This window comes from Gambusia affinis, linkage group LG06 (genome assembly GCF_019740435.1).
Source record: "Gambusia affinis linkage group LG06, SWU_Gaff_1.0, whole genome shotgun sequence".
Classification (NCBI taxonomy): Eukaryota; Metazoa; Chordata; class Actinopteri; order Cyprinodontiformes; family Poeciliidae; genus Gambusia; species Gambusia affinis.
In genome coordinates this window covers 8809549-8837513 of record NC_057873.1, presented here as the reverse complement: position 1 = coordinate 8837513, position 27965 = coordinate 8809549, and the positions used below count along the sequence as shown (strand labels likewise).

Here is a 27965-nt window from a genome sequence, read left to right as displayed (position 1 = left end):
ACATGTTAGATGATTAACACCGGTATCAAATCCAGTCCTTTACAGCCCGTGGATTAATGGAGAATCAACTAAATGTACGGATGTGCAGAGTTTGATGTAATGGTGTGGAAGATTTTTTTCTTCTTTATTGATAATAAAGGGGTTTACAAACAAGCAAAATTAACAACACAAATGAGCAACAAAACAGACAAGACTAATGGTGTGGAAGATATTACTCCACGGAAAACATCCGTGACGTACAATCATGAGCAGAGACAGTGAGCCATCTAGTGGACACGATAAAACATCGCAAAACCCTTCAAGAGAATGATTTTTCCACTGCAATCGTTTAAAATTCCCGTTTTTCCAATTCATAGGGAAAAATAATAAAAAAGGCTCCTATATTTTTAGACATTTTAATATATATGGAATCTTGTTTAATTCATAGAGCACACAAAACCACTATTGTTTAATTATTGAAACATAATTTTTTAGATCTCTATAAAAAAGAGTTTCATTTACAAATAAGCAGATTGTTAAGGGGTGAATGCGGCACATTTGAAGTGGCACAATGTAATACATTTACTGTTATTTTAAACAAGCATCACTGTTAGTGTTATATTCCACAGCCAAAGGTGTTCCTTCTTAACAAATGCTTTATTAACAAAACGTAACGTAAAAGGTTCAAATGACAGATAACATCTGACTTTTGTCATCTATGCCAATCTGGAGGTATGTGCCATTTTATTGGCGATCAATGAAAGTAAGTTTATTCTTGAGCAGAGAAACTAATATTATTTTGGGTTCAAATGCTTATTATAAAACACGACTGGAACACCACTTCCAGGTCTCAACAACAATATGAATAATATACTTGGTTAGGATATAAAATTCTGTGTTTGAAGCAAATACTTGTGAGGATGTATTCAGATTACTAAAACACATATAATGTACTTTGGCAGACATACAGTACTTGCTGTGCTTGATGTCAAAGTAAAATTTCACATCACCTAAAATAATGTGTGAAATTGAAGGCAACCATAAGCAACATTGGAACAAAAGCTGTTTCTCCATCCATCATGTATATATGTGTGTATCATCTGTTTGCACTTGACTGACATTAACACACTTTAAGCTCTTAAATCTCAAGTCCTTATGAAAAAATGTGGAAAAGCCCATCCCAATCTTCTTCAACAGGATTGCTGCTGTCTTCGTCTTGTGGTTTAGTGCCGGCACATTTATCTTGCTCATCTTTAGGTTCTAGTCAGAAGTCTTTATCCTCAAAGGAGGAAATGACCACAACCTCCCGACTCTTGAAATCCCACACTGCTGTCAGATGGAAGGCCATATTGGAGAAGACGACAAGGTACTCAAACAGCGCAAAAAAGGTGTAACCTGTAAATAACACAGATATCACACATGCATGTGTTTGTCAGCATTTTATAGTGTTTATAACACAGATACATTACTGGACAAAAATATCCATCGCTATTTTTGTCTCATTACAAGTTGAAATTACATATCCATGCAACACTTTTCCTATTTTTATTTGTTGAAATAGTTTTAAAACATGCATAATTTTTATTTCCTTTAGTAATTATCACTTTTTTGGGATGTTTATGCAAAACTTTAGGTTTATGTCTTGTGTGAATTTTGTCAACTTTTGTGTCAGTGGTTTAAAATATTAAACATAACACAAGGTAAAACTTACTTCCTGATTCACAGTACATGTTGTGCTTCCAGTAAAAGAATCCAGCAAAAGCACAAAAGCAAACATTGAGGAGTAAGAAGCGAACCTTCCAGTGATGAGACTTGGCATCCTTTAAGGAAGAAATAACATCACAAATAAGGCTCAAATACTGCAATTAAAGTGGGTAGATTTAATTGCATTGTGGTGTTTTATATTTACTATTCTTTACCTCGGGACTTAATGAATACTTCTTAATCGATCTCCACAAACGGCAGGTTATCAGCATGTAGATAAGTGAACTCACAATGAAGAGGACGAAACCTTCCTTGTGCACAACTGTACAGGGAGGAAAGAGAAAACGTGTTCAGAAACAGGCAGCAAAAATATTCTACATGATGACTCAGTAGCAAACTAATTGCTGAATTAGTAAAGAAATGTATGAACCACAAGGCAGACTCCACCATCAAAAGAAAAAAAAACTGGATGCATGTTTTGTGGTATTTTAGAACTGGATCACTCACAGTATGTCTCATTAGATGACACATATGTAAGAAGCAGCAGTCCCAGGTTCTCAAAAATGGAAAAGGTCAAGTTCAAGCAGCTGAGTGCGCTCTCGGAGGACCTGGCAGCAAAGCGGGACTTGTAAAACCTGAAGTAGGTAAAGGCCACCAGAAGCCTCGGAGCAGAGTGTAGTCCAATGCAGAACCGCCAGATGTGGCACTCAGGACTGAGGCTAATAGAGGCACTGATGGATGGCAGGTAGTTGGGAACCTAAAGACAAAGGAGGAGGAATGTATTCTAATTTTTAGAACAACCTTCTATATAAGTGAAAATGCTTTAATGTGGGAAGAACACATTCTAGGTACATTTTTAATGTAAACACTTTGCTTCTCTCTGTGTTTTGATCAAATGATAGTAAGGTTGAGATTTCTGCTGGCAAACAAGACAGGTGGGTTAATGTAAGGCAAATAATGCAAATGAAGAAAATTATTCAATGCACACTGTTAGGTACAGTAGAGGATTTGTGATGCCCTGATTTGTATAAAATGTAACAGAAAGTTGTTTGATGTTTTGGTTGATTAAGTAACTAACTAAATAAATACAACAAAAAACATGGTATTCTTTATGAATAAATATACTGCAAGGAAAACTTTCAATTAAAAATATTTAAGAAGTAAGCAACTAAAAAAAACAAAACTGTTTATATTAAGACACCTTTAACCTTGAGACAAAAGGGCATAGGTCATTTTCTTTTCTTATTACCATTAGTAATAATAGTAACAATAATAGTTTCTTGGTAATAAGAAACTATTTCTAATAAAAGAACCATTTCCAGAAAGCTGTTGGAAAATAACAAATTACCTGACAATGTGTACCAGTAGCATCTTCAAAGTGAAAGAGAGAGGATATAGAGACGCAAGTGATGAGTCCTAACAGTGGCAGGCACACAGTAACAACAATACAAGTGGCAAATGATATCCTGATGACCAGGGGCCTCTCATAGCCCAAAATGTTTGAGCCTTGGATCATTTTATCCTGCAAGCGGAGAAACATTTAAAAAAATTATGGCAAAAGTGGAGGCATATTTCTATTCACAGAAAATTATGCATGCATGATGTATATTCACTGTTATAATAATTAGTAGTGTACATGCTATGCCCGGCTAGGATTTGAGTCGTGAAGTAGTCATCTTTATTCTGAAAAATTCATTCACGTATGCTTTGTTTCTAAAAGGATACACTCTGTGAAACCCTTACCTCCACCCAGCTCACTGCTGCCCAGCAGGCGCTGCAGTTACAACTGGCTCAACAATAACAATGTCAGCGTGCGAAGGAACTGCAAATCTCTGATCCCATCGAGCCAGGAAGAAGAGACTGGGACGTCATCCAGCCATCTTCAATTTCTAAACGTTCATCTTTATAATTTTATCCAGATGTTCCTAACAGATGATAGTAGGCCTAAGGATGCTGCTGTCATCCTTGCGTGGAAGATAGCCGGAGGAAAAACATGAGTGGGAGGAGAATGGCAGTTTCCGGAAGAGACGGCGAGCCGTGAACAAGATGTGTCAAAATAATAGAAACCGTTTTAATAATAAACGAAAACAGATCACAGCAACTGATCAAAGTTATGCAACATAATGAAATTAAATACTGCGTCAGCAGCGCTTCGTTTCTGGACGCTCTCCGCGGTGCTGAAAAACAACAATCAAATGACCGATTTGTTTGGTCCTTAATCAGTTCGCTCTTGGTTTGTGTGACGGCTTGTTTAAGTGTTTTACGCTGTGCAGTATGAGTTTCATATTTTTTTTCCTTTTTAAAAGCCCCTATAAATCCAATGCTCGCATTAGCCCACGCCTCCGGAAGACTGCGTCATGTAATGGCATGCGTGCATAGGATAAGTATATCCTATGCACGCAGTGCAGTTATCAAAACTGACAATCTGCATAAGCCGAATATTTGCGCTGAAGAGGGGAGGCAGACATTACACACGCTACTACAGGAATAAGCGCATTCATTATTATTATTATTATTATTATTATTATTATTATTATTATTATTATTATTATTATTATTATTATTATTATTATTATTAAGGAAACTAGTTTAGCACCGAACAAATCAAAAAGAGTCCTTGGCCGCAGATATTTGCTTTGGGAAATGTTACGTTGGAGAAGTCCGACTTTACTTCTATTCTTAAGTGCCATGACAAGTAAGTTCCTATTTTTTAATATATATAGATTTTTTTTCTATAAGACTATATGTATCAATTAAAATATTGTTGAATAGTTTTTTTTTTCTTCATTTCAGTATTTCAATTTACAAAATACATCTCGTGTTGCATTCAACAAAGTGAAATATTTCAAGCACTCATTGGGGTCTGCCACAGCAATGCAAGGTACCTGCTTGATCTCATGATATAACCGTGGTACCATGGCAATATAATTGGCAGACAAAAATCCCCAAAAGAACTTCACAGGAATAAAGCCAAGTCTTGAAATATCATGAAAATCCAATGATTTTTTTTGTCATCAAAGTTTCAACTGGAGACACCATTTAAATTCCCTTTTGTAAATATGTCCATGTTGGGTTAGATAAGATGGTATAAAAATAATCTTAAAGTTTTTCCACAAGTTGCATTTAAGTGCCCCAAAGTTTATTGGAACTTTTAGATTTGATAGTGTAACTTGGTGAAGCTGCTGATGAGCTAGAACTGGTTTTCAAGCCTTTTCTGCTTAAGATAATTCCTGTGTCTTATGCTACACAAGCACTGTTAAAAACCAATCATTTATGCTTTGGAAATGGCAAAGAGTAGCAATGATTGATTGGAACCAGGACAAAATGTCTCATTCTCCCAGAATAAATTTTTTTTATTTCAGATTCCCATATAGTTGATTCCTTCTGCGGCTTAACTTTAGCACCCTTCATAAGAATAAACAAAAAGCTGTAGTACTGCTGAATTGTTGTTTTCTGCTTTTTTAATATCATGTGATACACATTTATTCTCATATCCCCTCCTCTTATCCTCAAGCCTTTTTCAGAGTTCTCAAACGTGTTCATAAGAGATTGTGCTGCAATAATCCCACAGACAAGCTGTCCAGCTGAGGGGCTTTATTTAAACTATGATTTAGGGTTGACATCTGGACTGCACAAATCCATTTCTGCAGCCAAAGATGTAACTTTTCATCCATTGTTGCTGCTGTAGACACACCTTGTCCTATTAAATTCATTTTCAAATGTATTAAAATTCCTGTTTCACATAAAATCAAATTTTCATAAATTATTTTTTTAGACAATTGCAGAAAGGGATTGTAGTCTATTATTCACTCTATATCCTTCCTGCCCATCTGTCAGGCAATCACATTTTCTGTCAAGCTTCTCTTCTTTTCCACTCTAACGTGTGTGTATGTCAATGCCCTGAAATGCAAATAAACACATTATTTAACCTCCCTTTGTGCAAATGTCTGCCCTTTATGTTTTAAAATAAATCAAAATCAAAAGTTATTAATTATTTACTTAATGCAAAATTCTACGTTTGTTTTTGTTTCTGTCCAAGCATGTGAGGGTGCATATGCCAAATATGCCCAAAAGCTCCTGACAGACCTAATGACCAACTACACAAGTGCACTGAGGCCTGTGGAGAACACAGATAACATCCTGAATGTGACTCTGCAGGTTACACTCTCCCAAATCATCGACATGGTAAAACACAAGAGCACAAACATTATTAAGGATGTATTTCAACTCAACTTTTCCCTGTTTTAAAGGATTATATAACATAATTCTGCAATGAGTTTTGAAGGCAAGAATTTGGGCAAATTTTATTTAATCCACACAGATTTGTCAGGTTGTGCGTACAGGTTAGTATGGTAACATGAAAAACACATTTGCTCTCTTAAAAATGTTAAAAACCTATAAAACCAACTTGAATAATGTGGACTAGTAATAGAACCTCTATTACGTATCAAGATAGGATGTAAAGCTGAAGTATTTTATAGCTAGGAGCCAGGTGAGAATAAATTAAATTAGCTGTTTGGTCACTTGACAAGGATAATGTTGGATGAGAGAGCCAACCGATTGAAATAACCATTTTTAAAAAAAATATTATTTAAACGTGAGCACCAAATACTGCTATTCATTTATTATTTTGCAGTAGCGTTTTATGTGTCATGCCTTTTAATGCCTGTTTTCTTTTATTACAGGATGAGCGAAATCAAATTTTGACTGCTTATTTGTGGATAAGGCTAGTCTGGTTTGATGCGCACCTGAGATGGAATAAAGATGAATACGATGGACTCGACACCATCCGTATTCCTGGTAGTTATGTATGGAGACCTGATATAGTCCTTTATAACAGGTAGATTGGACAGGCATTGATAGTTCAGTTCCTTGTAAATTTGGTGAACACATCCTGCCAAAATTGGCAATAAACATAGAAATAAACAAATGGCCTGATGAAGTAAATTATGTGGCAAATGTTGCATCCAAAAAAATAAAGAACTTTCCCAACTTATTTGATTATAAATTTTTTCATAAATTAATATTTCTTTGTTATTTTTAACAGTGTTAATTTACTGTTCCAACTTTCCAATTTATTTCCAATCTTACTCTTATGGGCTTATTATTTTTCTTATTTCACCATTTATTTCTTTTAATTTTTACATGTTGTGCATTTATTTAATTATTTTTTCTCTTCTTGTGCATTTTAAATATATCAATATATTTATTGGATATTTTGTAAATTTCGTTTTTTATTTTCAATTAAATCATTTTTGATCCTCAGTAGTTCATAACATAATAGTAAACCCCTGCCCCCCCCAAAAAAAACCCTCAAAAACATTACACTGACTGACCAGATGTTGACAAAAACAATACTTGAGAAATTCTAAATTGTAGAAACACTTAAAAAGTTAACATCCTTAAAGATCAGGTCTTTTCTTCTGGAATGGCTGTGAACAACATTGCCTGCTTGTTGAGATAAGTTAAATGTTTTTCCAGCGCAGACAACCATTTTACCGGCCCGATGGATACCAACGTGGTGATTCGGCATGACGGCCAGATGATGTGGGATTCCCCTGCTATCACAAAGAGCTCATGCAAAGTGGATGTGTCCTTTTTCCCCTTCGATGGTCAACAGTGCAGGTTCACTTACGGCTCCTGGACCTACAATGGAAACCAGCTGGACATCCTGAACGCCATGGAGAGCGCCGACCTGGCTGACCTGGTGGAAAATGTGGAGTGGGAAGTTCTCGGCATGCCGGCAAAGAAGAATATTGTTCAATATGGATGCTGTGCAGACCCATACCCAGATGTGACCTACACTCTGAAACTAAAGAGAAAAGCTTCCTTTTATGTTTTCAACCTTCTCATACCATGTGTGATGATCTCTTTTCTGGCTCCACTGGGCTTCTACCTGCCTGCTGATTCTGGGGAAAAGGTTTCTTTGGGTGTCACTGTGATGCTGGCACTCACCGTCTTCCAGCTGCTGGTTGCAGAAATTATGCCACCTTCTGAGAATGTGCCACTAATTGGTGAGGAAAATAATGTATGTTCAAATCCCACTTAACATGATTGCAACATACAGACACATAGCACAAGTGTTTATTTTTCTTGCCTTTTTAACCTCTACAGGAAAATATTACATTGCAACGATGACAATGATCACAGCCTCCACTGCCCTGACCATCTTTATCATGAACATTCACCACTGTGGCCCAGATGCCAAGCCCGTTCCCAAGTGGGCTAAGAAAGTCATTCTGCAGTACATGGCCTGGATGTGTTTTGTCTATGAAGTTGGGGAGAACTGCATGTCGGCAGAGTCAGAGAGACAGGAACCTGTAAGCAACACCAGCTGCCCCATGAACGGGCAGGTGTGTCCAGGAAGAGAGGACGACTGCATCATCAAAAGTGGTCAGGAAACGGTTGGATCTGTCATCACAGAGGAGAGAGAAGAAATGGAGCAAATCCTAAGTCCACTAGGATCAGTAAGGAGGAATCCCACAAACAGCACTAGGAGGAATGGCATCTTCATGGACTGTGGGGAGTCAGGGGATCCGGTGAGATGCAGAAAGGGAGGAGTGAGTGATGTGGAGAGAAAAGATGACGGGATTTCCTGTAACACTCATCCTAACGATGGGCCACTGCTGCATAACATTGAGTACATCGCCAACTGTTACAGAGATCAGAGGGCCACACAGAAACGAACTGGGGAGTGGAAGAAAGTAGCTAAAGTTTTAGATCGCTTTTTCATGTGGATGTTTTTTATAATGGTGTTTTTCATGAGCCTCCTTATCATGGGCAAAGCTGTTTAATCAGCTCCACTTTTATTTGATTGTTAAAATTCCTTTAAAGCCTCGACTCCAAATGGTAAAATGAGATCTTTCAGAAAGATGTGTAGCATATTTATATTCGCAGCCCATAAAAGGCAAATTTTGTTAGCAAATCAAGAACAAAAGGTGTATACTATATTTGTTTTTACCTCGGGTAAATTAGCTTCTTGTTCTTAAGTTATAGAATACTGATCTCTTTTTATAAATTATATAGATACATTTTTGTATGTGACATAGGAAAGTAGTGTCTGATATTATGGCAGTACCTTGAAAAAGTATTCATACACCTTACATTTTTAGAGTTTTTTTTGTCATATACAACTGTCATGTTTGATGTTTAGGAGAGACTAAAATGCAACAGGATGGAAGCAGATGTATGATGAAGATAAATTTAATTATGAACAGAAAACCTTTCATTTCATGACGCCTCTATCTTAAGAAACAGAGGCGTCAGGGTGACAGGAGCACAAAGTGTAAATATAAAAGAAATTCAAATGAAAAGTCATTATTAGGCCACTGCAGAACTGAATGGCATACAGATGAGGAAACTGACCTAATCGATTCAGGTGCGTCAGAGTAGAGATGCATCTAAAAGTCACAGGATTAGATGATTGTATAGCATAGTTTTTCCCAGCTGTCACTGTCCCAATTTATGAATGCAAGGTTCATTGATGGACATTAATGGATAAAAATCACTCATGGAAATAGACATCAGACAACTGTTTTTTCCTGTTTTTTTTTTTTTATAATCATAACAGGTTACAGTCATGGGATAGGCTATGTACAATTTCCATGTTCTAAATTATTGAAGTTGAGAAGCTCAAAGAACATAATAATTTGAGTGTCTGTGGATACCATTTTGCCCATGCTATGTTTAGTAAATTTGATATATACTGACATGTTTACTCTTGCAAACAAAGATCAAAGAATAACTAAAAATGTATCTGTTAAGTTTAAATAGCAAAAGTCATCAGTGACTTTGCCTCTGGTTAACACAATGTTGTCAATGAATAACAACGATAAAAGAAATTATGTTACAGTTTAAAACAAATTTTTTAGCATCTTCTGTACGTGACTTGAAAATAAAAAGAATTAAGTTTATTGTTGTGATAATAAATAAAAGAGCATGCACAATGCATCTGAAAACCTTGTCATTTCACTATTCTACAAACTATCTGCTGATTTTAGATGTAAAAGCAAAAGGCATAGGTAATAAGCAATGTGTCAGAAATTATTTAAGCTTCTTGCTATTGTTGCAGAACACTCAAATTTAACTGAAAACTCACTCAAAATCATCATAATGTTCCTGAAGTTAGAGAAAAGGAAAGTTTCTTGCTGTTCCTCATATATTTTAGCTGGATATGGAGTATGTCTTTTAAAACAGTTCTTTTTTAGAGGTCATTAAGTCTCACATTTAACTACCTATTTTTAGCCACAGTAGTACTCCATAGCTGCCTGCTCATACAATCAAAATCCATTTAGTAGAATAAAAATGTAAAAATACAGAAGAAAAAAATCTAGATGGAAATTACAATTTTCCTTTTGAGTATTTGAATAATCTTATCTCGTAATGATCTTGTTTGTAGTCCATAAATAATAGGATTTAAATTGGCAGGCACGACATGAAACAAAATGTATGCAATCTTCCTTAAGTCTGGATAGTCTGGAAATCGATGCAATATAATAGTTAGGAACCCTGACCAGAGCATAATCAGATAAAGAATGAGGTGGCTTGAGCAGGTTTGAAGCGCTCGGTTATTCATCTCCTTGTTTTTCCTCATCCAGCATATGAGAGCTATTCTGATGTAAGTAGCAGTGATGCCTCCAATCGAACAAGTAAACAGCAGCACTGTAAAAAACAGTCCATATATGTTATTAATGGACACGTCCTCACAAGAAAGCTTGAACAGTGATGCATTGTCACAGAAGGCATTTTGTATAACTGATCTGCAGCGGGACAGCTTGCCTGTGAGACCTAAGAGCACAGACACTAGCAGTAAGGAAACACCCCAGGCAGTGGCAGACAGGCCGATCACAGCTTTGTTAGTCATGATGGAGCTGTACCTCAGAGGGTGGCAGATGGCCACATATCTGTCGATAGCCATGATAACAAGAATCATGTGTGATGCAGATCCAAAGGTGTGGCTGTGAAAAGCTTGAAGCAAACACTGGTTGTAGGTGATGAAACGTTTGGTGGAAAGGACATGAGCCATAAGCTGAGGCAGCAAGACTGTGTTGCCGATCAGGTCATTCACAGACAGGTTACAGAAGAGGAAGTACATGGGCTGATGCAAACTCTTTTCCTTTATGATAAGTATGAGAACGCTGATGTTAGAAAAGAGCAGAGTGGAGTATACAAACAAAAGTAAAAAAAACAGAGGGTATATGTACTCTGGAGATATGTCAAATCCTTGGATCTCCAGGATATCAGAAGGCAGTGAAGAATTTTTCTCCATTTTTATTCAGATGGTGAAAAACCTAAAAAGAAAAGTACATTGCAACAAGTTAATTGCACCCTGACTAAAGTGAAACATGTAATTGTGTGTACTAAAGGATATTTATAAAATGTTACTTTATTTATTGACTTAGTGAAAACACTTTCATATAACTGCATGTACTTTCCATCCATCATCTGAGCAGAAATATTATCAGTAATGCCTTATCAATTACATTACTAATATAAATTAGGAGAAAAAAAAACACATACAGATTAAATTGATTTCAAGTAAAAAATATTAATCAGAAGCAACATGCTTACCTTTTTTTTTTGACATACATGTGTAATAGAGGTACTCTACAAAACCTCAAAACTGCTGATGCCGGACTAAAGAATGTCTGCAATCATAAATACTTTGCTGGGGTAGAAGTGATTCCCAAGTTAATTAGATGTTGATATTTTCTTTTCTTTTATGGGTTGGTAGAGGTAGATTATGCCCTGCCTTTATGTGAGAAGGATTTTCCCCACATGTATAGATGTGGGATTCTTTACAACGTAAGTTTTCCTCATTACATTAGCAATTTTTTTTGTTTACAGTATTATCAGGATGGAATAACAAAGCAGCAAAACAACTAAACAAATCAACACTTGACATCTTTAAGTAAACTTACAATAAAGATATTGTGCAGGAAAATGCTTCATTTGGCTATGAATTGGCAAAATGAGTTATTAACAAAGGTGGCAATTTTTTTATCAAAGCTACCAAGTCGGGCATCACTTGATTATAGGGAATAATCAAACAGCTCTCAGTCTCTGTAAATTATGGCTTTATGAATATCTTCTTACCTTCCTGGTGAAGTGTGGTTTTATAAAACACATTACATAAAAACTGTCTTATGAAAACACCGGCATTCTGAAACATCAAGCACTACTTGTACATACACCATAAGCACAAACAGCTTCTTCTCTTCAGAATGAGTTTATTGACAAAATACCTAAACTTCCAGAAAAAACACTTTAACTAGCTAGAAATATTAAGCAAAATATTCAAAGTAAAAATGAAACAAACAAAAAAAACAAAACTGTAAAATAAGAACAAATGAGAATAAACCGAAACCAACAACCCATTAAATGATGCATTGACATCACTGTGATTATGTAGGTTTAAAAACCAGGGTTTGATATGAGGAATTAGATTTTTTTTTAAATATTGTATTAGCAATAGTTTGCATTTTGGGCAGTTAATTTTCAATGTGTCAACTAACCATGACAGTGACTGACCTTTGGAGTAATGGGCTACCAAGATGACAACTTCAAAAGTTTTTGGAGACACAACAAGATGATAAATAAAGGGGTGTGATAATGTGTGTATCCAAATTCAAGGGCTGCATCCTTTGAAGGGGGCATTGAAGGCCCCCTCACAGTGAGGAGGCAAGGCTGTCCAAAATCAAAGGCTGCTCTAAATGCAGCCCACAAAACCGTCTCTAGGTTTGAGAAACGAGTTTGGTGTATTCTTCCCAGTTCACCTTTTCTCAAGATTAATTGCAGATCTAAGCAAAGATTTTTGTTCTTAAAATAATGAGGCACCATTTTTGTCAGATTCTTTTCTGCAGGAGCTCAGACAAGCCAAGTTTAGACTTATTTTTAACTGGGGTACATTCACACAAACAGTACCTTCTGGATCAAAGATGTCTTCTTACTTGGCCAACAATGTTACGGTGTTCACATGCATGTTCTCAATGAGCAAAGAGAAAGAAAACTTTCTGTGCATTACAGTTTTGTTATTTAATGACATCACAGGGATTCCCTGAATTTCAATAAAAAATGAACCCCCCCCCCAAAAAAAAAAAACCAGACCTCTTTAAGAACATTTATTACATAAACACATTCAGTGAAGGTAAAGAAAAAAGTATGTTCTTCATCATGTCATCATTATTGCTACGATCAAACAAGCAGGGTTACCAAAAATAGGTCACTTAAATATTTACACACACTCTGGCCATTGTTATGGCCTTCTGTTGTGAGAACTCCAGATATATTTCCAGAAAATACCTGGAAATAAAACTTACAAACAACAACAGAAAACATGCTCTGAAATTTGATATGACACGAAAAGGTAAAATGATTTATATGCAGTAAACTAAGAATGATACAACAACAAATACAACAAATAAAGTTAGTTTCTCTGGGATAAAATGATTAGCTTTTCCCAATGTCCCAAATGTGCTGTGGAGGTCTCTGTTCCCTGTGGACTAAGATGACCACTCCAGTGCTCTGTTTCAATTACTTATGCTGCTGGAACAAAATGACATAAATAGTCTTTTTAATGATACATTTTCACTTATTTTGTAACCACTGTTGCTCATTTCATTTAGTAAATGACACACTAGGAAGTTTTCAAAGTTGCCTCATTTGCCAACAACATTTGCCTCCCAAGAAAGTTGTTAGACAACATCCCTCAGTGGGAAATAACATTTACATTAGATGGAGGTACGAGGTGGTTAGCATTTGTCTAGGGATTAATTATTTTGAGAGACAGTTAATAACAATAATTTAATCATATCTCAAAGGGTCTCATTATTAAGAGTGTTTTGACAGCATAATGAAACAACCGATTGATGCAATTGTTTCCATGTTGAAGAGCATCATGTCACAGTTTGCTCACGTCAAATGTTTTTCATACACCACAATTAAAAAAAATAATAATAATTTTGGTTTGTACAGCTTAGGTTATACTTGAGCTGATCTGTAAATTTGATTAAATATTTTGACTAGAGTTGTAGTCACCAGCATTGCTTTACAGCAGGAAGATCTCAGGTTCCAAAATGTTGTAATTTCTGTAACGTAAAAGTGTCCAAACGTTTTGGCCTGAAGATCAGGATTGTCTAGTTGAAAGCACTTGGATGCCACTTGTTTAAGTTAGCCAATACATTTCTTCTCTCTTTGTTTTACTTCATCTGTACTATGAGAAACTAAACATACAGCATTTTATTTAAATGAAAGGGAATTTTGTAGAAGAGATAAAATCTGTAAATAAGTTTTTATATGTAAAAGTATATAAAAAGTCGTTAGCATCAGTTTTATTAGTAGACAGACATTTTTCAAATTTTTTGAGTTTGTTGTTAGCTAGAACGTTTTCAGCAACGTTCTCAGCTTGCTGTATTAACCAGTAAGGCCGAATGCACTCAAGTGTGCATCTGTGTTAAATTTGCAGAATTTTTATACTTCCAATAACTACAAAATTAAGATGGATGCAGAAGCCTGGTTAATAAATGAGAAATGCTTTTTGTCATACCTAAAATGTTGTTGTTTTAAGAAGATTTTATTTGTCTGTGAAAAGATGGAAAAAAAGTGTCCATCTGAATCAAACACTTGTGCTTGCAGGTCAGATTTGCATCTTTCTAGAATTGAGGGTCACTCATAATCCTTCAGAGGGCCTCACTTTGGACACTGTAATAATCTGCTGTAAAGTAAATGGCACAGCGCAAGCAACACATGCTGGTCCAGGAGGAGTAAATGCTGTAATATGCAGGGATTCATTAGAAAACTTTCATCCATCCATCCATGGACACCCTTCTTCCCTAAATGGGGTCGGGAGGGTTGCTGGTGCCTATCTCCAGCTGCGTTCCGGGCGAGAGGCAGGGTACACCCTGGACAGGTCGCCAGTCTGTCGCAGGGCAACACAAAGACATACAAGACAAACAACCATGCACACGCACACTCACACCTAGGGAGAATTTAGAGAAACCAATTAACCTGACAGTCATGTTTTTGGACTGTGGGAGGAAGCCGGAGAACCCGGAGAGAACTCACGCATGCACAGGGAGAACATGCAAACTCCATGCAGAAAGATCCCCGGCCGGGAATCGAACCCAGGACCTTCTTGCTGCAAGGCAACAGCTCTACCAACTGCGCCACTGTGCAGCCCTTCATTAGAAAACTTTTTAAACAAATTTTAATAGTGTAATAAGAATAATGCACTATTAAGGAGCAAAAATTGTCAGCTTTGTTTGTTTGGTCTATAAGCAGCTTTCTGCCTACAGGGCAGTCAGGTTTGACTTTGAAGTTTCCCACTTGCAACTCTGACTTCAGAAGATTAGTTCTGCTGCTTTTTCCACAAGAAACTTGGACATTTAAGCTTCTGAGGTCAAAACTATAAAAGGTTTTGACTCTGTATAAATTGCATCCTATAATAGACCATGTAGTACCGATGTAGATTTGTGCTTCTGCTGTTTAAAAAAAGTCTACCAGACTGGAGATACATGAAAAGATGCTTGCTGAAGTAATCCTTGTTCTAAAGAGTTGGAGAAGTGCCGATCTGAAGCATTTCAATTGTCACGTTATTGTTTATCCTGCAAAGCCACTGATAATCCCTGAGGTAAATAGTGATGGAAACGAGGAAGTGGCAAACAATAAAACAAGCGATGCACGGCAGTCATCACCAGTCCAACCTGCCATTTAGTGAAAAATGAAGTGTGTCAGCTGTTACTTCTCCAAATTCTGGCTTGATTTCCAGTAATGAGTATAGATGATTGTTTTCTATCGCGATCAATCTTATTAAGATGAAAAACAGCTCATTTGGAATAAGTTCTCCACTAACACTGGAGACATTTTTTATTCCACCTGGAGGAAAGTATCCAATATTTTTTTTGGGTCTAGTCATTTACTTGTTTGGAATGTCATGCAACCTGACTCTGATATCTTTGATTATTCTGAAGAAAAACCTTCACAAGCCTATGTATTTTATCTTGATTAGTCTGCCGGTGAATGATCTAATAGGAATAACTGCCATGCTTCCAAAAATACTTTCAAATATTGTTACAGAGACTCAGGAAGTTTCCTATCCGCTCTGTGTTCTGCAAGCTTTTCTTCTGCACATGTGCGCCGGTGGAATTTTGTTTGTTCTTGCAGCAATGGCGTTTGATCGTTACATTGCCATCTGTATGCCATTACGTTACAGCTCTGTCATGACTCCAAGGATTGTTGCTCTTATTATTTTCCTGGTATGGAGTTCTGACTTTGTTTGTATCCTGTCACTATTTTCTCTTCAGTCCGGGCTGACCAGGTGCAGATCTGTAATACTGAATGTATTTTGTGACAACCCGTCTCTCCTGAAGCTCACGTGTGGGAACTTAATTCTCAACAACATAATTGGGCTATTTATCACAGTTTTCATACAAGTTCTAAGTATGTCTATTCAGGCCTATTCTTACTTTAAAATTCTGGTTGCATGTTTGAGTAGGAAGCAATCTGATGCAAAGGCAAAAGCAGTGAACACATGTGTTGCACAGGTGGTTATTCTTGTCATGTTTGAGATTGCAGGAACTTTCACTGTTTTATCGCATAGGTTCAAAGATATTTCCCCTGACTTACAAAAGGTAATGGGGATGCTAATGTTTATTTTACCTCCACTTATTAACCCTATTGTGTATGGCCTATATACCAGTGAAATACGTAGAACCTTTCTGAGTGTCTTCAAGAGCAGAATATCTTTTTGAATTTCACTCAGATACTTTCTTTTACTAATCTTGTATATGGTAAAAGTCACAAATTTAACAAGGCAGAAATCTAAACCTACATCGTGTGGAAAAACAATCAGAAACATGATGTGAATGACTCATAATAAATCCATAGTTTATTATGTTTTCGTAAGTCCATAATAAAAACACAATGTTTTTATTACTGTGTATGAAAACGTTTTCCTTTTACTCTTGATTGGAGAAGGTATTTTGTGGGAAGTGTCATGTTTTTTGAATCAAAATTTCTTGTGGTTTATTAGGTTTGCAATTTACAATCTTGATATGATACCATGAACAAAGGTTTATTATATAGAACTGAAAACTATGGTGACCTGTAAAATGTTTAGTTACATGTACAATTTTTACTGGCTCTGTAAATTATGAGTGGTTTTGTCCACAATTTACTTAAGATCTTTGAAATTATTATATATGAAACATCTAAAATGGACTACTCCCAAATATTATTTTTCAATATTGTTTGTACCATTTAAGTTTTTCATATAAAAGAAAGCTGTGTGTTTTAAACAAAAGAATGTAAATAAACAAAATGTCAAATATGATGATGCTATAGTAAAAACTGACTTTCTAAAAAGTTCAAGGTCACCATCTTTTCTTTTTTTCTAATACACTGATTACTCCAGATCCCTACAAAAAGGTTCACATTGTGGGTCATTACAGTTTTGTTCTTGAGGTGAAATTAGGCCCTGAAACTCAATACACATTTGAAATGATACTGAATCATGATCGAAAAATCTAAATTAGTATTTTGTCAAGTAGACTAAAATCTAAAGAAATAAAATTATGTCATATGCTCTCGTGGATTTACACTGCAGAAGAGAGTTCTTTCAAAATACAGTAATTTTCACATAGAAAATGTAATTCAAGGAATGCATACAGTTTGACTGGCTCTGTCTGGTGACTTGCCCTTCAAAACTAAAAAAATCCAATCTTCTTTTTCCAAACAGAGCAAATGACTAAAAAGCGAATGTTAACACACAAACAGTTGATTTAGTCAGCAAGAGTGAAAGAGAGTTACACTTTCAACAAGACATGAAGGTTAAACCAAATACAGCAAAGCTGATCTGTTTTATCCATATTAGTCTTTCAGCTTCTGTTATAAAACATGTGATACTTGCAAGTTAAAGCTCTACATCTTCTGGGAAGTAAATACTGTGTCTGTTGCTTTTATGTAATATGGACTGTTGGTTTCTTATGTTAATGCCAGATAATTATGCTGATTGTTAAAATACAAAATGCCAAAGGTTTTGGTTTCTCACCACAGTACTGCCCTTCTCAAGGTGTTCAGTGATTTCCAAATAAATACAGACTATGGAAGAACCACAGTTGGACCTCAGCGCAACATTTGACACGATTGACCGTGACATATTATTGAAATGACCAGAGAGCTGGGCTGGATTCTGTGGTACACTGATTCAAGTTTTCAACTTTCTTCTTTATCAATAGGTAACTGCTCATTGGAGCAGACATTAGTCACATGTCGGGTACCCCAAAGTTCAGTTTATCTTTGAACCTAAAGAGGAACAATCAAGAGTCAGCAGCTTCAATTACTAAAGATAGAAACTAGTGATCTGCTCTGGAATCTGGGTGGAGTGATGGACTCAGACCTGAACATTCATAGACACATAAAGACAGTTACAAAGTCAGACTTCTAGCATTACTATTGTCCCAATAAGATTGTTAGAAACGCATCTTGTCTTTAGTTTAAATGATTACTGATCACTTGAATTGATCACAGGTCTGTTGAAAAAGTCAGACAGCTGTAGCTGATATAGAACGGTGCTGCTCATGTTCTACAACTAGGAAAATAAAGCACATCAACCCAGTCCCTACACTGGTTCACTGTAGTTTGGAGAACAGACTTTAGAATACTTTTGTTAGTTTGACTGAATGGCTTGGAAACAAAATACATTAAAAATCTCTTGTCACTGTATCAACCTGATTTTCTGGTTCAAAACTACTCTGCAATCCCAAAGTCAGAATTAAACACAGAGAAACAGCATTCAGTTTTTATGTGTCACTAATAAGGAACAAACGTCCAGAAAAGGTCGTAAAATATCTTGGTTTTTAATCAAGGCTATAAACCCAGCTGATTATAGTTGTCTTGGCTTAATAATAACCAAAACATTGACTAATTTTGACTAATTTTAGTCTTCTTTTCAATGTTTGATGATGATCACTCTTGATGATTTTGATAATAATATTTGATACAAAGTGATGTCAGTGGCTTGTTTGCTGTTTCCAACATAAATGGTTATTCTGTTATTTTCATCATATATAGCAGGTTAAACTGCCTTGTAGTAAATGTGCCATACAAACACATTTACGTGACGAAAGACATAGAAATATAAAATCTTTAAGCAACATTTTAACAAAATCAAATTTGGTTTCTTCTGTTATATGTATCACCAAGAAGGCACATTAACACATGTAATACTTTGCTGGTTTAATTAAATATGTTTACATGAATGACGCATAAAAGACTTGCTTCAGAACATGTTGCCTTCTTAGGGATAATTGAGTAAATAAATAAAATATTTCATCTGTGCCAAAGTTCTTGATAATAAGGTATTCATTGTATCCATTGTTTTGTCATGATTTGAAACCTTTGTGACCCTGCAAGGATAAGCATGCTAGATAATGGATGGATGGATGGATGTCATGATTTGTTTAGGTGTCTGTATTTGATGTTATTTTTAGCGACACGTCTTTAATCTCACACATGCTCTCATGGGTCGCCTGCGGCTTATATAAAAGGCAAACAATTTCCATGACAGAACTGGTGAGCATGACAAGACGGACTGCAAAGGGTAAGAACTCATAGGTGTTAAACATTTCACTGAATGCAGGTTTTGCTTTAAATGTTTTTTTTTATTATTTCAGGTCGAAATACCACATCATCTGGAATGATAAAGGCTGCAATTCTTCGCAACAGCAGTGACACCAGAAGAAAAAATATAAGAGACATGTCTGCCAATTCATCTTCAGTGAATTTTTTTATACTGGCAACCCTGGGCTTACCTCCAACCCTTATTTATCCAGCGTTTATATTTGGAACACTTACCTATCTTTTTATTATATTCTGCAATTCACTGGTCGTATTGACAATTGCAGTGAGTAAAAGGCTACATACACCTATGTTTCTCCTGCTTATTAATCTGCCCATTAGTGACATTCTCGGTGCATCAAGTTTTTTCCCTCAGCTTGTTTTCAGCATTTTGACACAGAACAGAATTATCTCCAGTTCTGCATGTATAACTCAAGCTTTTCTCATTCATCTGTATGGTGGTGGAAACCTTCTGATATTAAGTGTTATGGCATATGACAGATACGTTGCAATATGCAATCCACTTAAGTATAATACTATCATGACTACAAATTTTGTTATCAGATTAATCTTTCTTACATGGTTTTTAGTTTTCGTAGTTATGGCTGTTCTGTTTGCTTTAACTTTACGGTTTAACCTTTGTAGGACAAATATTGAAGATCTGTATTGCAACAATCCATCGTTTCAAACAATGTCCTGCGGGGACAACCGTGTAAGCAACTATTATGGACTATTCATAACATGCCTGCTTAATGGAGGTCCATTGTTAATAATAGCTTACACATATGCGCAGATTTTGCGTACATGCATTATGAATAATAACACTGACAGCAGGAAAAAAGCGTTTCAAACATGTGGAACCCATTTAGTCGTTTTTTTAGTCCTGCAAATTAATAGTGCCTTTACAATCGTCTCTCATCGCTTTCAGAACGTGTCCCCTTTTCTGAGAAGGGCTTGTGGGGTATCTATTCTGATCTTTCCACCATTCTTGGACCCAATAATATATGGACTAAAAACCAAAGAACTAAAAAAAAGTATAATAAAATTTCTTAAAAGGCAAGTGGGATCAACAAAGTAGCTTTCCTTTTTTGTGTGGATTTTATTATCAAAGGGAGTTTGTTACTTCTGTGACACTTATTTTATTTTTATTGATTGTTTGGGTATACATTTTGATAATCATGCCGGTGCTTAGAACTGATCGACACATAATTTTATTTTCTTTTTTAAATTATTTTAATGCTCCTCAGGACTTGTGCTCCCATTGCATGACCTACTGAAGAGTTTCTCAGAGTAAATGAGACTAAATTGGACTGTTGGTTAGTTGTTGTGTTTTTTTGGTTGTTGTTTTTTTGCGACTGTAATAAAAGTTTTTCGAAGACAAATGCTGAATGCTTCTGTACATTTGTTTCTCACTAATGTCAATGTCTGGGGATTTTTTTGGTGGTGATAAGTTGCTCACAAGTTTTGTTGTTCTGTTGCTCTCAAGCTGAACATTTTGTTCCACTAGGAGGTCAGGTGAAGATATGGTGAGCACCATGTATTCTGACTGGCAGCACTTAAAACATACATCACCTACCCTAAGTAGAAGTTTCATATGTTTAAATTGAAAAAGAAAAAAAAATACAGCTTAGAAAAGTTTGTATACTGTTTACATTTATTTTGTAATTACATTATTTAATTGAGTCTTCAAAAAAACAGAATTTGCACATAAATTCATTTTTCTGTCTGTCTATGACAAACTTTTCAAATATTAAATCAGATGTTATGATCATTTAATTGGCACTAAAATTAAACTCACTCCCAAATTATCTGTTTTTGCTGATAAACTGTTTAGATGGGTTATTTAGGGTTCTGTCTTTATGTTTCTGTGATAATTTTGACATACCATCTACTCATTAAAGCTTTTTTATGTAAAACCTTAAACTTTTGTAAAGGTGTAGCAGAGATTAGATCAGTCAGACCGAACAAAACTAGCATAGAAGCAACATTTGAATTTTAGTTTTATTTCTCAATAGTTTGTTGACATGCATTACTAGTCATTTTTGGTCCTGCAGCTTGAATGTGGTTTAAACACTTTTTAAACCATATCTTAAGTTACATTTCACTGTAACTTCGCCAACCCCCTCAAAATTTCTCTTAAGAAATTTTCCTGTTTATGGTCCCCCCCCAATAATGAGATGGGATTTACACCCTTGCCCATAACCCTCCTGTTTACTTATAGATTGAGACTCATATGTTCACGTATCCAACGTGGTCAGTAATGGGTTGTTATTATTTCGGTCATGAGCCTCAGTGAACTTTTACAACCATTTAGAAACCAAACAGTATTTCTATATGTGTTAAGATGTAGAAATCTGGTTTACTAACTGTTATCATGTTTATGTTTTCCCAGACTCCCTTAAGAATCAATGTTAAATAAAAACCCATTGAAAACCCATAACACCTCTGGGAATAAGGTGCTGTTCAACCATAATTACTCCTATAAAGATGGGAGTACTTCTTGACACCTAACCATTTATTCATTAAAAACATGTGCACTAGCTCAACTGATCACCAGCCACACCACAAAATAACTTAGATTATTTTTCCTTTTTGGTGAAAGGAATTTGTTTGGGGGGGCTCCTTATCTCTGGTTGTTTTAGTTTTTATTGTCGGTCTAAAATATTTAGAGGTAAGCTTAAGATCCTAAATGTGATTTACGGATTGAAAGAGTGGTGATATGCTTAAACTATGTTTTGTTTTATAAACTTGATGATGTGATGCTATGACCAGCTTGAAAAATGTCCAGTCTATATAACACATCTGTTTTACAGCTAAATGGCTACAACATTTCTTATGAAAGCGTCTTTCCTGCTTTCCTTTTTGCTACCCTAAATTATATGATAATCCTTTTCTGCAACCTTACTTTAATTCTTACCATTGTGATGAACAAATCTCTGCATCAACCAATGCACCTGTTCCTGGTGAACCTTCCTATTAATGACCTGATAGGTTCTTCAGCACTCTTTCCACAACTCCTCAAGGAGCTATTGACAAACAGCAGAAGGATCCAGCTTTCCGCTTGTATTGCACAAGCTTTTTTCATCCACATCTACGCAGCAGGTACAGTGTTTATTCTTAGTGCGATGGCCTATGACAGATACATTGCCATTTGCTACCCTTTACGTTACAACACTGTTATGACAAATGCTCACATAATGAAAATAATCACACTAGTTTGGTCTTCCTGTGTGGTTTTAATAGCTGTGCTCTTCATTCTTCTTTTGCGCTTGCGCCGCTGTAGATCTGAAATTACACAGGCTTACTGTGATAATCCGAGTTTGTTGACTTTGGTGTGTGAAGATACAACCATTAATAACATCTATGGTCTTTTTATAAGTGCTCTTTCACAAATAATTGCTAATGGAACGGTTTTGTATACATATCTTCGGATCCTCCTTGCATGTTTTAGATCAAAACAGTCAGACACTAAAGCAAAAGCTCTGCAGACATGTGCTACACATTTATTAGTTTTTCTCTTACTGGAGTGTTTGGGTCTTTTTACCATCATATCATACAGAATAAATAATGTTCCGCCACACATTAGAAGATTTCTAGGAGTGTCAACATTAGTTTTCCCCCCAACATTAAACCCAATCATTTATGGACTAAAGACAAAAGAAATTCGAGAAAAAGTCATGACATTTTTTAGAAGAAAATTGTTTTTTTACTAATGTATTGTGTTAAAATCGGAACTTTTTAAAATGGCAAACGATTTTTATATTCTCATCAAATATACTTTTCACTGGAGATCGTTATATTACATCTGAAATATATAATGAAAATCATAGACTGTTATTTTTCATGTTTATCAAGCTACTTAAGTATAATGATTGAATAACAAAGTTACATTTGAGTGCTGCCATTGTGTCGAAGCAAGTTTTAGTAGAATATAATCTAATGTGAACATGTTAATCAGTTCTTCCTGATAAATATACTATTCGCTGGGCTATTTATGGAGCATTAAAGAACAATGTGTGTTCAATGTGTGGAAACACTTGTAATAAAATTTATTTTCTGTTTAAAAAGAAAAATAGTTGGTGCAGATTGTAAATAAACTGGTATTTAGGTTTTTGTTAACATGAGTCATGCATTGATTTTTTTTTTTTTGCGGACACTTATTGCAATGTGATAAAGTCTTGTGTTGGTATGTATGTGCACCCTAAAAGGACATTTTGCTCCATCTTTATGTTTCCCTACCTCATCTAGTCCTGCAACAACATTCCTGCTCTGGCATCTGTAAAACAAAGTAAAAATTGTTAAGTAAAATAAATAATTGTGTTTTGCATGTTTTTTTGTTTTGTTTTTGCTGCTTCAAATTTATTAAATGTCACATCTGATTATGACAAGGAGCATTTTCATACATTTAATAAAAAACAGTTTTTAATAGTCTGTTTCTCCGTGAGTACTGTTGCAAATGCATTAATTAGTTTTTCATGTCTTATACTGTGCAGCTTTCTAATATTATTGTACAAAGTAATGAAAGTCAGATGTTCCTAATAGCTTTATTGTTTAACAGTAATATGTGAATGAGAACAAAATGTCATCTTTAGCTCATCAATCAATCAATCAATCAAACTTTATTTGTATAGCACATTTCAGCAGCAAGGCATTTCAAAGTGCTTTACATCAAATCAAACACAAAAACACAATGCAACATAGAATAAACAATCAAAACACAACATAGTCAGATTCCGTCAATAAATTTGCAATTGATTACGTTTCAAATACAACTCTAAACAAGAGGGTTTTTAGTTGAGATTTAAAGGAAGTCAGTGTTTCAGCTGTTTTACAGTTTTCTGGAAGTTTGTTCTAGATTTTTGGTGCATAGATGCTAAATGCCGCTTCTCCTCGTTTGGTTCTGGTTCTGGGGATGCAGAGCAGACCAGAACCAGAAGACCTGAGAGGTCTGGAAGGTTGGTACAACAGCAGCAAATCTTTAATGTATTGTGGTGCTAAACCATTCAGTGATTCATGAGATACATGTCCATTTATTTTCTTTTTTCCAAATAGGTGATTGAATTTCAGTTTGACTAAATTGCAACAACAAAGTTAAATCCCTATTTTAAGTACAACTGAATAAAGTTCTCAAAAAACAACTGTTTTTGCTTTCATTTGATGTGCCTTTTAATTTGGCATGTTTATCAAATTAAATGATAAACATGTTGTTTGAGGCACAATTTATAAAATGAGATAAAATTGCTTAATGGTACCCATTAAATAAAAGCAAAGGAATGATATATAGTCAACTATCGCAGGACAATTTATGCACACCATCGGTTGCACTCTGGTAACCGCATCATTCACAGTCATGAACACAGAAGCCTCAATATTTTACTTTGAAATATGCTGCCCTCTTGTGGTTGTTAAATTCAAAAGCATATGGAAGGGTCTCTATATGCCAACTAAATATTCCTCCATCATAAAAGATAAATGCGTTTTTTTAGAAGATTGAACTTTGGTAATGGTCTGTTTAGTTTCATTTCCTTGAAGGGAACAGACCATGAATCTGACCAGTAGCATCAAAACATTTTCGCAAAATGAGCATGTACAGTTTTGGACAAGGATGCATAATCATTTTTTTTTATTTTTTTTTTAAATGACTCTACTCAGTTGCACATTTTTTCTGTTTTAACCGTCAGAGGTTAAAACAGAATAGTTTTAACCGTCAGAGGTTACCTTCTCATCAGTTTTCTGATAACTACTTCTCTGGACCCTTATGGCTTTTCTCTGTAACCCATTAAAGACCCAAGGAGACCAATCTTTGCAATTTCTGCTAACTTAATTAACTATGAACATAGAGATTCTTGGATACATTCCTCCACCTCCATTGATGCCTACTTGAAAACGTTATAACTTCAAATGCAGTAATGCTCAAAAAAGACTAATTGTTTAATTTTAAATGGTCCAAATACATGTTTTTAAGTTGATGAAAGGTCTGATTGAACCAAGAGCTCTTACATTTATTTCACTCAGTCTTTAGGAAGCATATGATGTCAAAAAAAGTTGAAAGATGTGGATTTAATTCTAGCCATAGCACCCGACAATCTACAACCATTCTATTTTAAAAATACATATGTTCTGTGTTCATATCTCAGTGTGGTTTATCACAAAACAAGACAGGTCCAAACAGCAATGAACAATCAGGTCTGCAGACAGGATTATTAGAACTGACCTTTCCTCTAAGAGAAGCTGAAGAGCTTCAAGCGAGCAAAAGAAATGTTTTACCAATAAAGAACTTAAGTTTTAAAGATGCATCTGAAATAGTTTAGCTTTCTTTCTTTACTTTGTAGTTGTGAAAAATGCCTGTAGCAGTGAAGGTATTACTGTAATTATTACTTAAGTGATGGTTATAAAATTTAATGTTAGATAATTATCCAAGATTTAAATTCCACTTCTCCACATCTGACTTATTAAAAAAATAAAAGAGTTTCTTGAAAACATTTTACATGTAATTTAAGACTCTTGCTAGTTTTTTGTTTTTGCTGCTTTCAAATTTATTAAATGTCACATCTGATTATGACAAGGAGCATTTTCATACATTTAATAAAAAACTGTTTTTAATAGTTTGTTTCTCCGTGAGTACTGTTGCAAATGCATTAATTTGTTTTTCATGTCTTATACTATGCAGCTTTCTAATATTATTGAACTGACCTTTCCTCTACTCATGACCGAAACAGGACCAGCAAAAGGGCAGCTTTCTGTTGACCCAACACTTCCTGGTCACTGGTTATTTAGACTTTTTCCCTCAAGGCTGTATTACAGAGCACTAGTAGCAAAAAAACCCCCACAGAGACAGTTTCTAAATCTCGGCTGTTACCCTGTTAACCACATATTGCAAGAAAAAACACATATAACCTGCAATTCCCATGGGAGTTGTATAGAAAATAAATATAGCACTGCCTCCAATGTCTTGCCAATTAGTTCTGGAAAGTTATACACTAGCACAATTGGTCAATAGGCAACAATGCAAAAAATGTTTTCTGTTTTATGAATGAGTACAGACTGTGTGATTTTGCTGTTTCACTTGATTTATTTGAAATTATGTTCAAGTGGTAAATAAGTTTGAAATTGTATGCAAATTGTCTGTAGACCCAGAGAGTTTGGAAATTTATCAGAATCAATGTTATTTTAAGATTTAACTTTATGCCAACATCCTCCATTCTTCTGAAGTCTTCTGTTGTCTTTTTGCCTGTAAATATGGTATTGTAAATGCAGAGAGCTTGTTAAATAGTTATTTATTCACACTTTGAGAAACTGAAAGGATGGACAACATGCATAATACATCAGATGTTTTACAGCTTAAAGGCTATGATCTCCCTCATGAAAGCGTCTTTCCTGCATTTCTCTTTGCAACCCTGAACTACATGATCATCCTCTTCTGTAACCTTACTATTATCTTCACCATTGTGCTGAACAAATCTTTGCACCAGCCAATGCATCTGTTCTTGGTGAATCTTCCCATCAATGACCTGATAGGTTCTTCAGCGCTCTTTCCACACCTCATTAAGGAGATACTGACAAACAGCAGAAGGATTCAGTTCTCAGCTTGTATTATCCAAGCTTTTTTTATCCATATCTATGCAGCCGGTTCAGTGTTCATCCTGACTGCAATGGCCTATGACAGATACATCGCCATTTGTTACCCTTTGCGTTACAACACTGTAATGACTAATAGTCACATTATGAAAATAATCATATTAGTTTGGTCTTCTTGTGTGGTTTTAATAGCTGTGCTCTTCATTCTTCTTTTGCGTTTGTACCGCTGTAGATCTGAAATTACACAGGCTTACTGTGATAATCCAAGCCTGTTAACTTTGGTATGTGAAGATACAACCATTAATAACATCTATGGGCTTTTTATAAGTGCTTTTACACAAGTGATAGCTAATGGTCTGGTTTTTTATACATATCTTTGTATCCTTATTGCATGCTTCAGAACCAGACAGTCAGACACCAAAGCGAAAGCTCTGCAGACATGTGCTACACATCTTTTTGTTTTCCTTCTGTTTGAGTGCTTGGGCCTCTTTACAATCATATCTTACAGACTGCAGAATATTTCACCACATTTAAGAAGATTTATGGGAGTGTCGACATTAATCTTCCCCCCAACATTAAATCCAATAATTTATGGGTTGAAAACTAAAGAAATTTATGAAAAAGTGCTTAACTTTTTCAAGAATAAACGGATTCTTTCTGAATAGTTTACTTAAACGGTGGCTAATGCAAACTGCTTGATTTGTTGTGTGAACCTGCATTTAATCAGATTTTATGTTTCTTACCCTACAGGGAATGTTTTCTTCTTTATGTGATCGTTGTAAAATAGAGCCACAAGATATTTTGAACATTTAAGAAACATTTCAGTTTGTGTGTGTGATTTTCTTTTTTAATTTATTCTGAGTAATTCAGTTAATAAATTTACTTTAAGTTGAATCCATCTTGGCTTGTGTCCTAGTAAAGTTTGTTGTAACAATGTTAGTCTATTAATTTACTTTTTTTGTTGTTTGCAGCTTTCCAAAATCTCTATGAGGTAATGTTATTATTGCTTAATACTTTGCTTTTCCCAGGATAATATAATTGGGGTTGCAATAAAAATGTTTTCATCATCCTACTATGTTGAACATTTTATT

General features: G+C 35.3%; 7 protein-coding genes across 7 annotated transcripts; 5 read left to right on the top strand and 2 right to left on the bottom strand.

Annotated features, from left to right (window-relative positions):
- Window positions 1-90: 90 nt before the first annotated feature.
- On the bottom strand, window positions 91-4040 carry LOC122833058 (post-GPI attachment to proteins factor 2-like). The gene is made up of 6 exons (XM_044120358.1): window positions 3427-4040; window positions 3032-3205; window positions 2191-2440; window positions 1899-2005; window positions 1691-1799; window positions 91-1374 (listed from the first exon to the last, which is right to left on the bottom strand). Exons 2-6 carry the CDS (start codon window positions 3197-3199, stop codon window positions 1244-1246), a joined length of 765 nt encoding a protein of 254 aa, XP_043976293.1. The 5' UTR covers window positions 3200-3205; window positions 3427-4040; the 3' UTR covers window positions 91-1243.
- Window positions 4041-4326: 286 nt separating this feature from the next.
- Window positions 4327-8477, top strand: chrna10a (cholinergic receptor, nicotinic, alpha 10a). Its single transcript, XM_044120356.1, has 5 exons — window positions 4327-4378; window positions 5723-5868; window positions 6369-6523; window positions 7165-7697; window positions 7798-8477. Exons 1-5 carry the CDS (start codon window positions 4327-4329, stop codon window positions 8475-8477), a joined length of 1566 nt encoding a protein of 521 aa, XP_043976291.1.
- A 1535-nt stretch (window positions 8478-10012) lies between these two features.
- Window positions 10013-10951, bottom strand: LOC122833057 (olfactory receptor 52N4-like). The gene has a single exon (XM_044120357.1). It carries the CDS (start codon window positions 10949-10951, stop codon window positions 10013-10015), a length of 939 nt encoding a protein of 312 aa, XP_043976292.1.
- Window positions 10952-15494: 4543 nt separating this feature from the next.
- Window positions 15495-16430, top strand: LOC122833050 (olfactory receptor 52J3-like). The gene has a single exon (XM_044120350.1). The coding sequence runs from the start codon at window positions 15495-15497 to the stop codon at window positions 16428-16430; it is 936 nt and encodes a 311-aa protein (XP_043976285.1).
- A 3005-nt stretch (window positions 16431-19435) lies between these two features.
- LOC122832559 (putative gustatory receptor clone PTE03) lies at window positions 19436-20374 on the top strand. The gene has a single exon (XM_044119428.1). It carries the CDS (start codon window positions 19436-19438, stop codon window positions 20372-20374), a length of 939 nt encoding a protein of 312 aa, XP_043975363.1.
- Window positions 20375-22076: 1702 nt separating this feature from the next.
- LOC122833049 (olfactory receptor 52K1-like) lies at window positions 22077-23009 on the top strand. Its single transcript, XM_044120348.1, has one exon. It carries the CDS (start codon window positions 22077-22079, stop codon window positions 23007-23009), a length of 933 nt encoding a protein of 310 aa, XP_043976283.1.
- Window positions 23010-26600: 3591 nt separating this feature from the next.
- LOC122832396 (olfactory receptor 52K1-like) lies at window positions 26601-27539 on the top strand. Its single transcript, XM_044119131.1, has one exon. The coding sequence runs from the start codon at window positions 26601-26603 to the stop codon at window positions 27537-27539; it is 939 nt and encodes a 312-aa protein (XP_043975066.1).
- Window positions 27540-27965: the final 426 nt, after the last annotated feature.

Bases quoted from the DNA above. Each gene is read 5' to 3' on its own strand.
- LOC122833057 (XM_044120357.1), bottom strand. From the start codon at position 10,951: ATGGAGAAAAATTCTTCACTGCCTTCTGATATCCTGGAGATCCAAGGA.
- LOC122832559 (XM_044119428.1), top strand. From the start codon at position 19,436: ATGTCTGCCAATTCATCTTCAGTGAATTTTTTTATACTGGCAACCCTG.
- LOC122833058 (XM_044120358.1), bottom strand. From the start codon at position 3,199: ATGATCCAAGGCTCAAACATTTTGGGCTATGAGAGGCCCCTGGTCATC. The intron at 2,006-2,190 runs GTGAGTGATCCA...CTCCCTGTACAG, and splicing joins GTCATCTAATGAGACATACT to TTGTGCACAAGGAAGGTTTC. The intron at 1,800-1,898 runs GTAAAGAATAGT...TCTTCCTTAAAG, and splicing joins AGTATTCATTAAGTCCCGAG to GATGCCAAGTCTCATCACTG.
- LOC122833049 (XM_044120348.1), top strand. From the start codon at position 22,077: ATGTCCAGTCTATATAACACATCTGTTTTACAGCTAAATGGCTACAAC.
- LOC122832396 (XM_044119131.1), top strand. From the start codon at position 26,601: ATGGACAACATGCATAATACATCAGATGTTTTACAGCTTAAAGGCTAT.
- chrna10a (XM_044120356.1), top strand. From the start codon at position 4,327: ATGTTACGTTGGAGAAGTCCGACTTTACTTCTATTCTTAAGTGCCATG. The intron at 5,869-6,368 runs GTAAAACACAAG...CTTTTATTACAG, and splicing joins TCTCCCAAATCATCGACATG to GATGAGCGAAATCAAATTTT. The intron at 6,524-7,164 runs GTAGATTGGACA...ATGTTTTTCCAG, and splicing joins GATATAGTCCTTTATAACAG to CGCAGACAACCATTTTACCG.
- LOC122833050 (XM_044120350.1), top strand. From the start codon at position 15,495: ATGAAAAACAGCTCATTTGGAATAAGTTCTCCACTAACACTGGAGACA.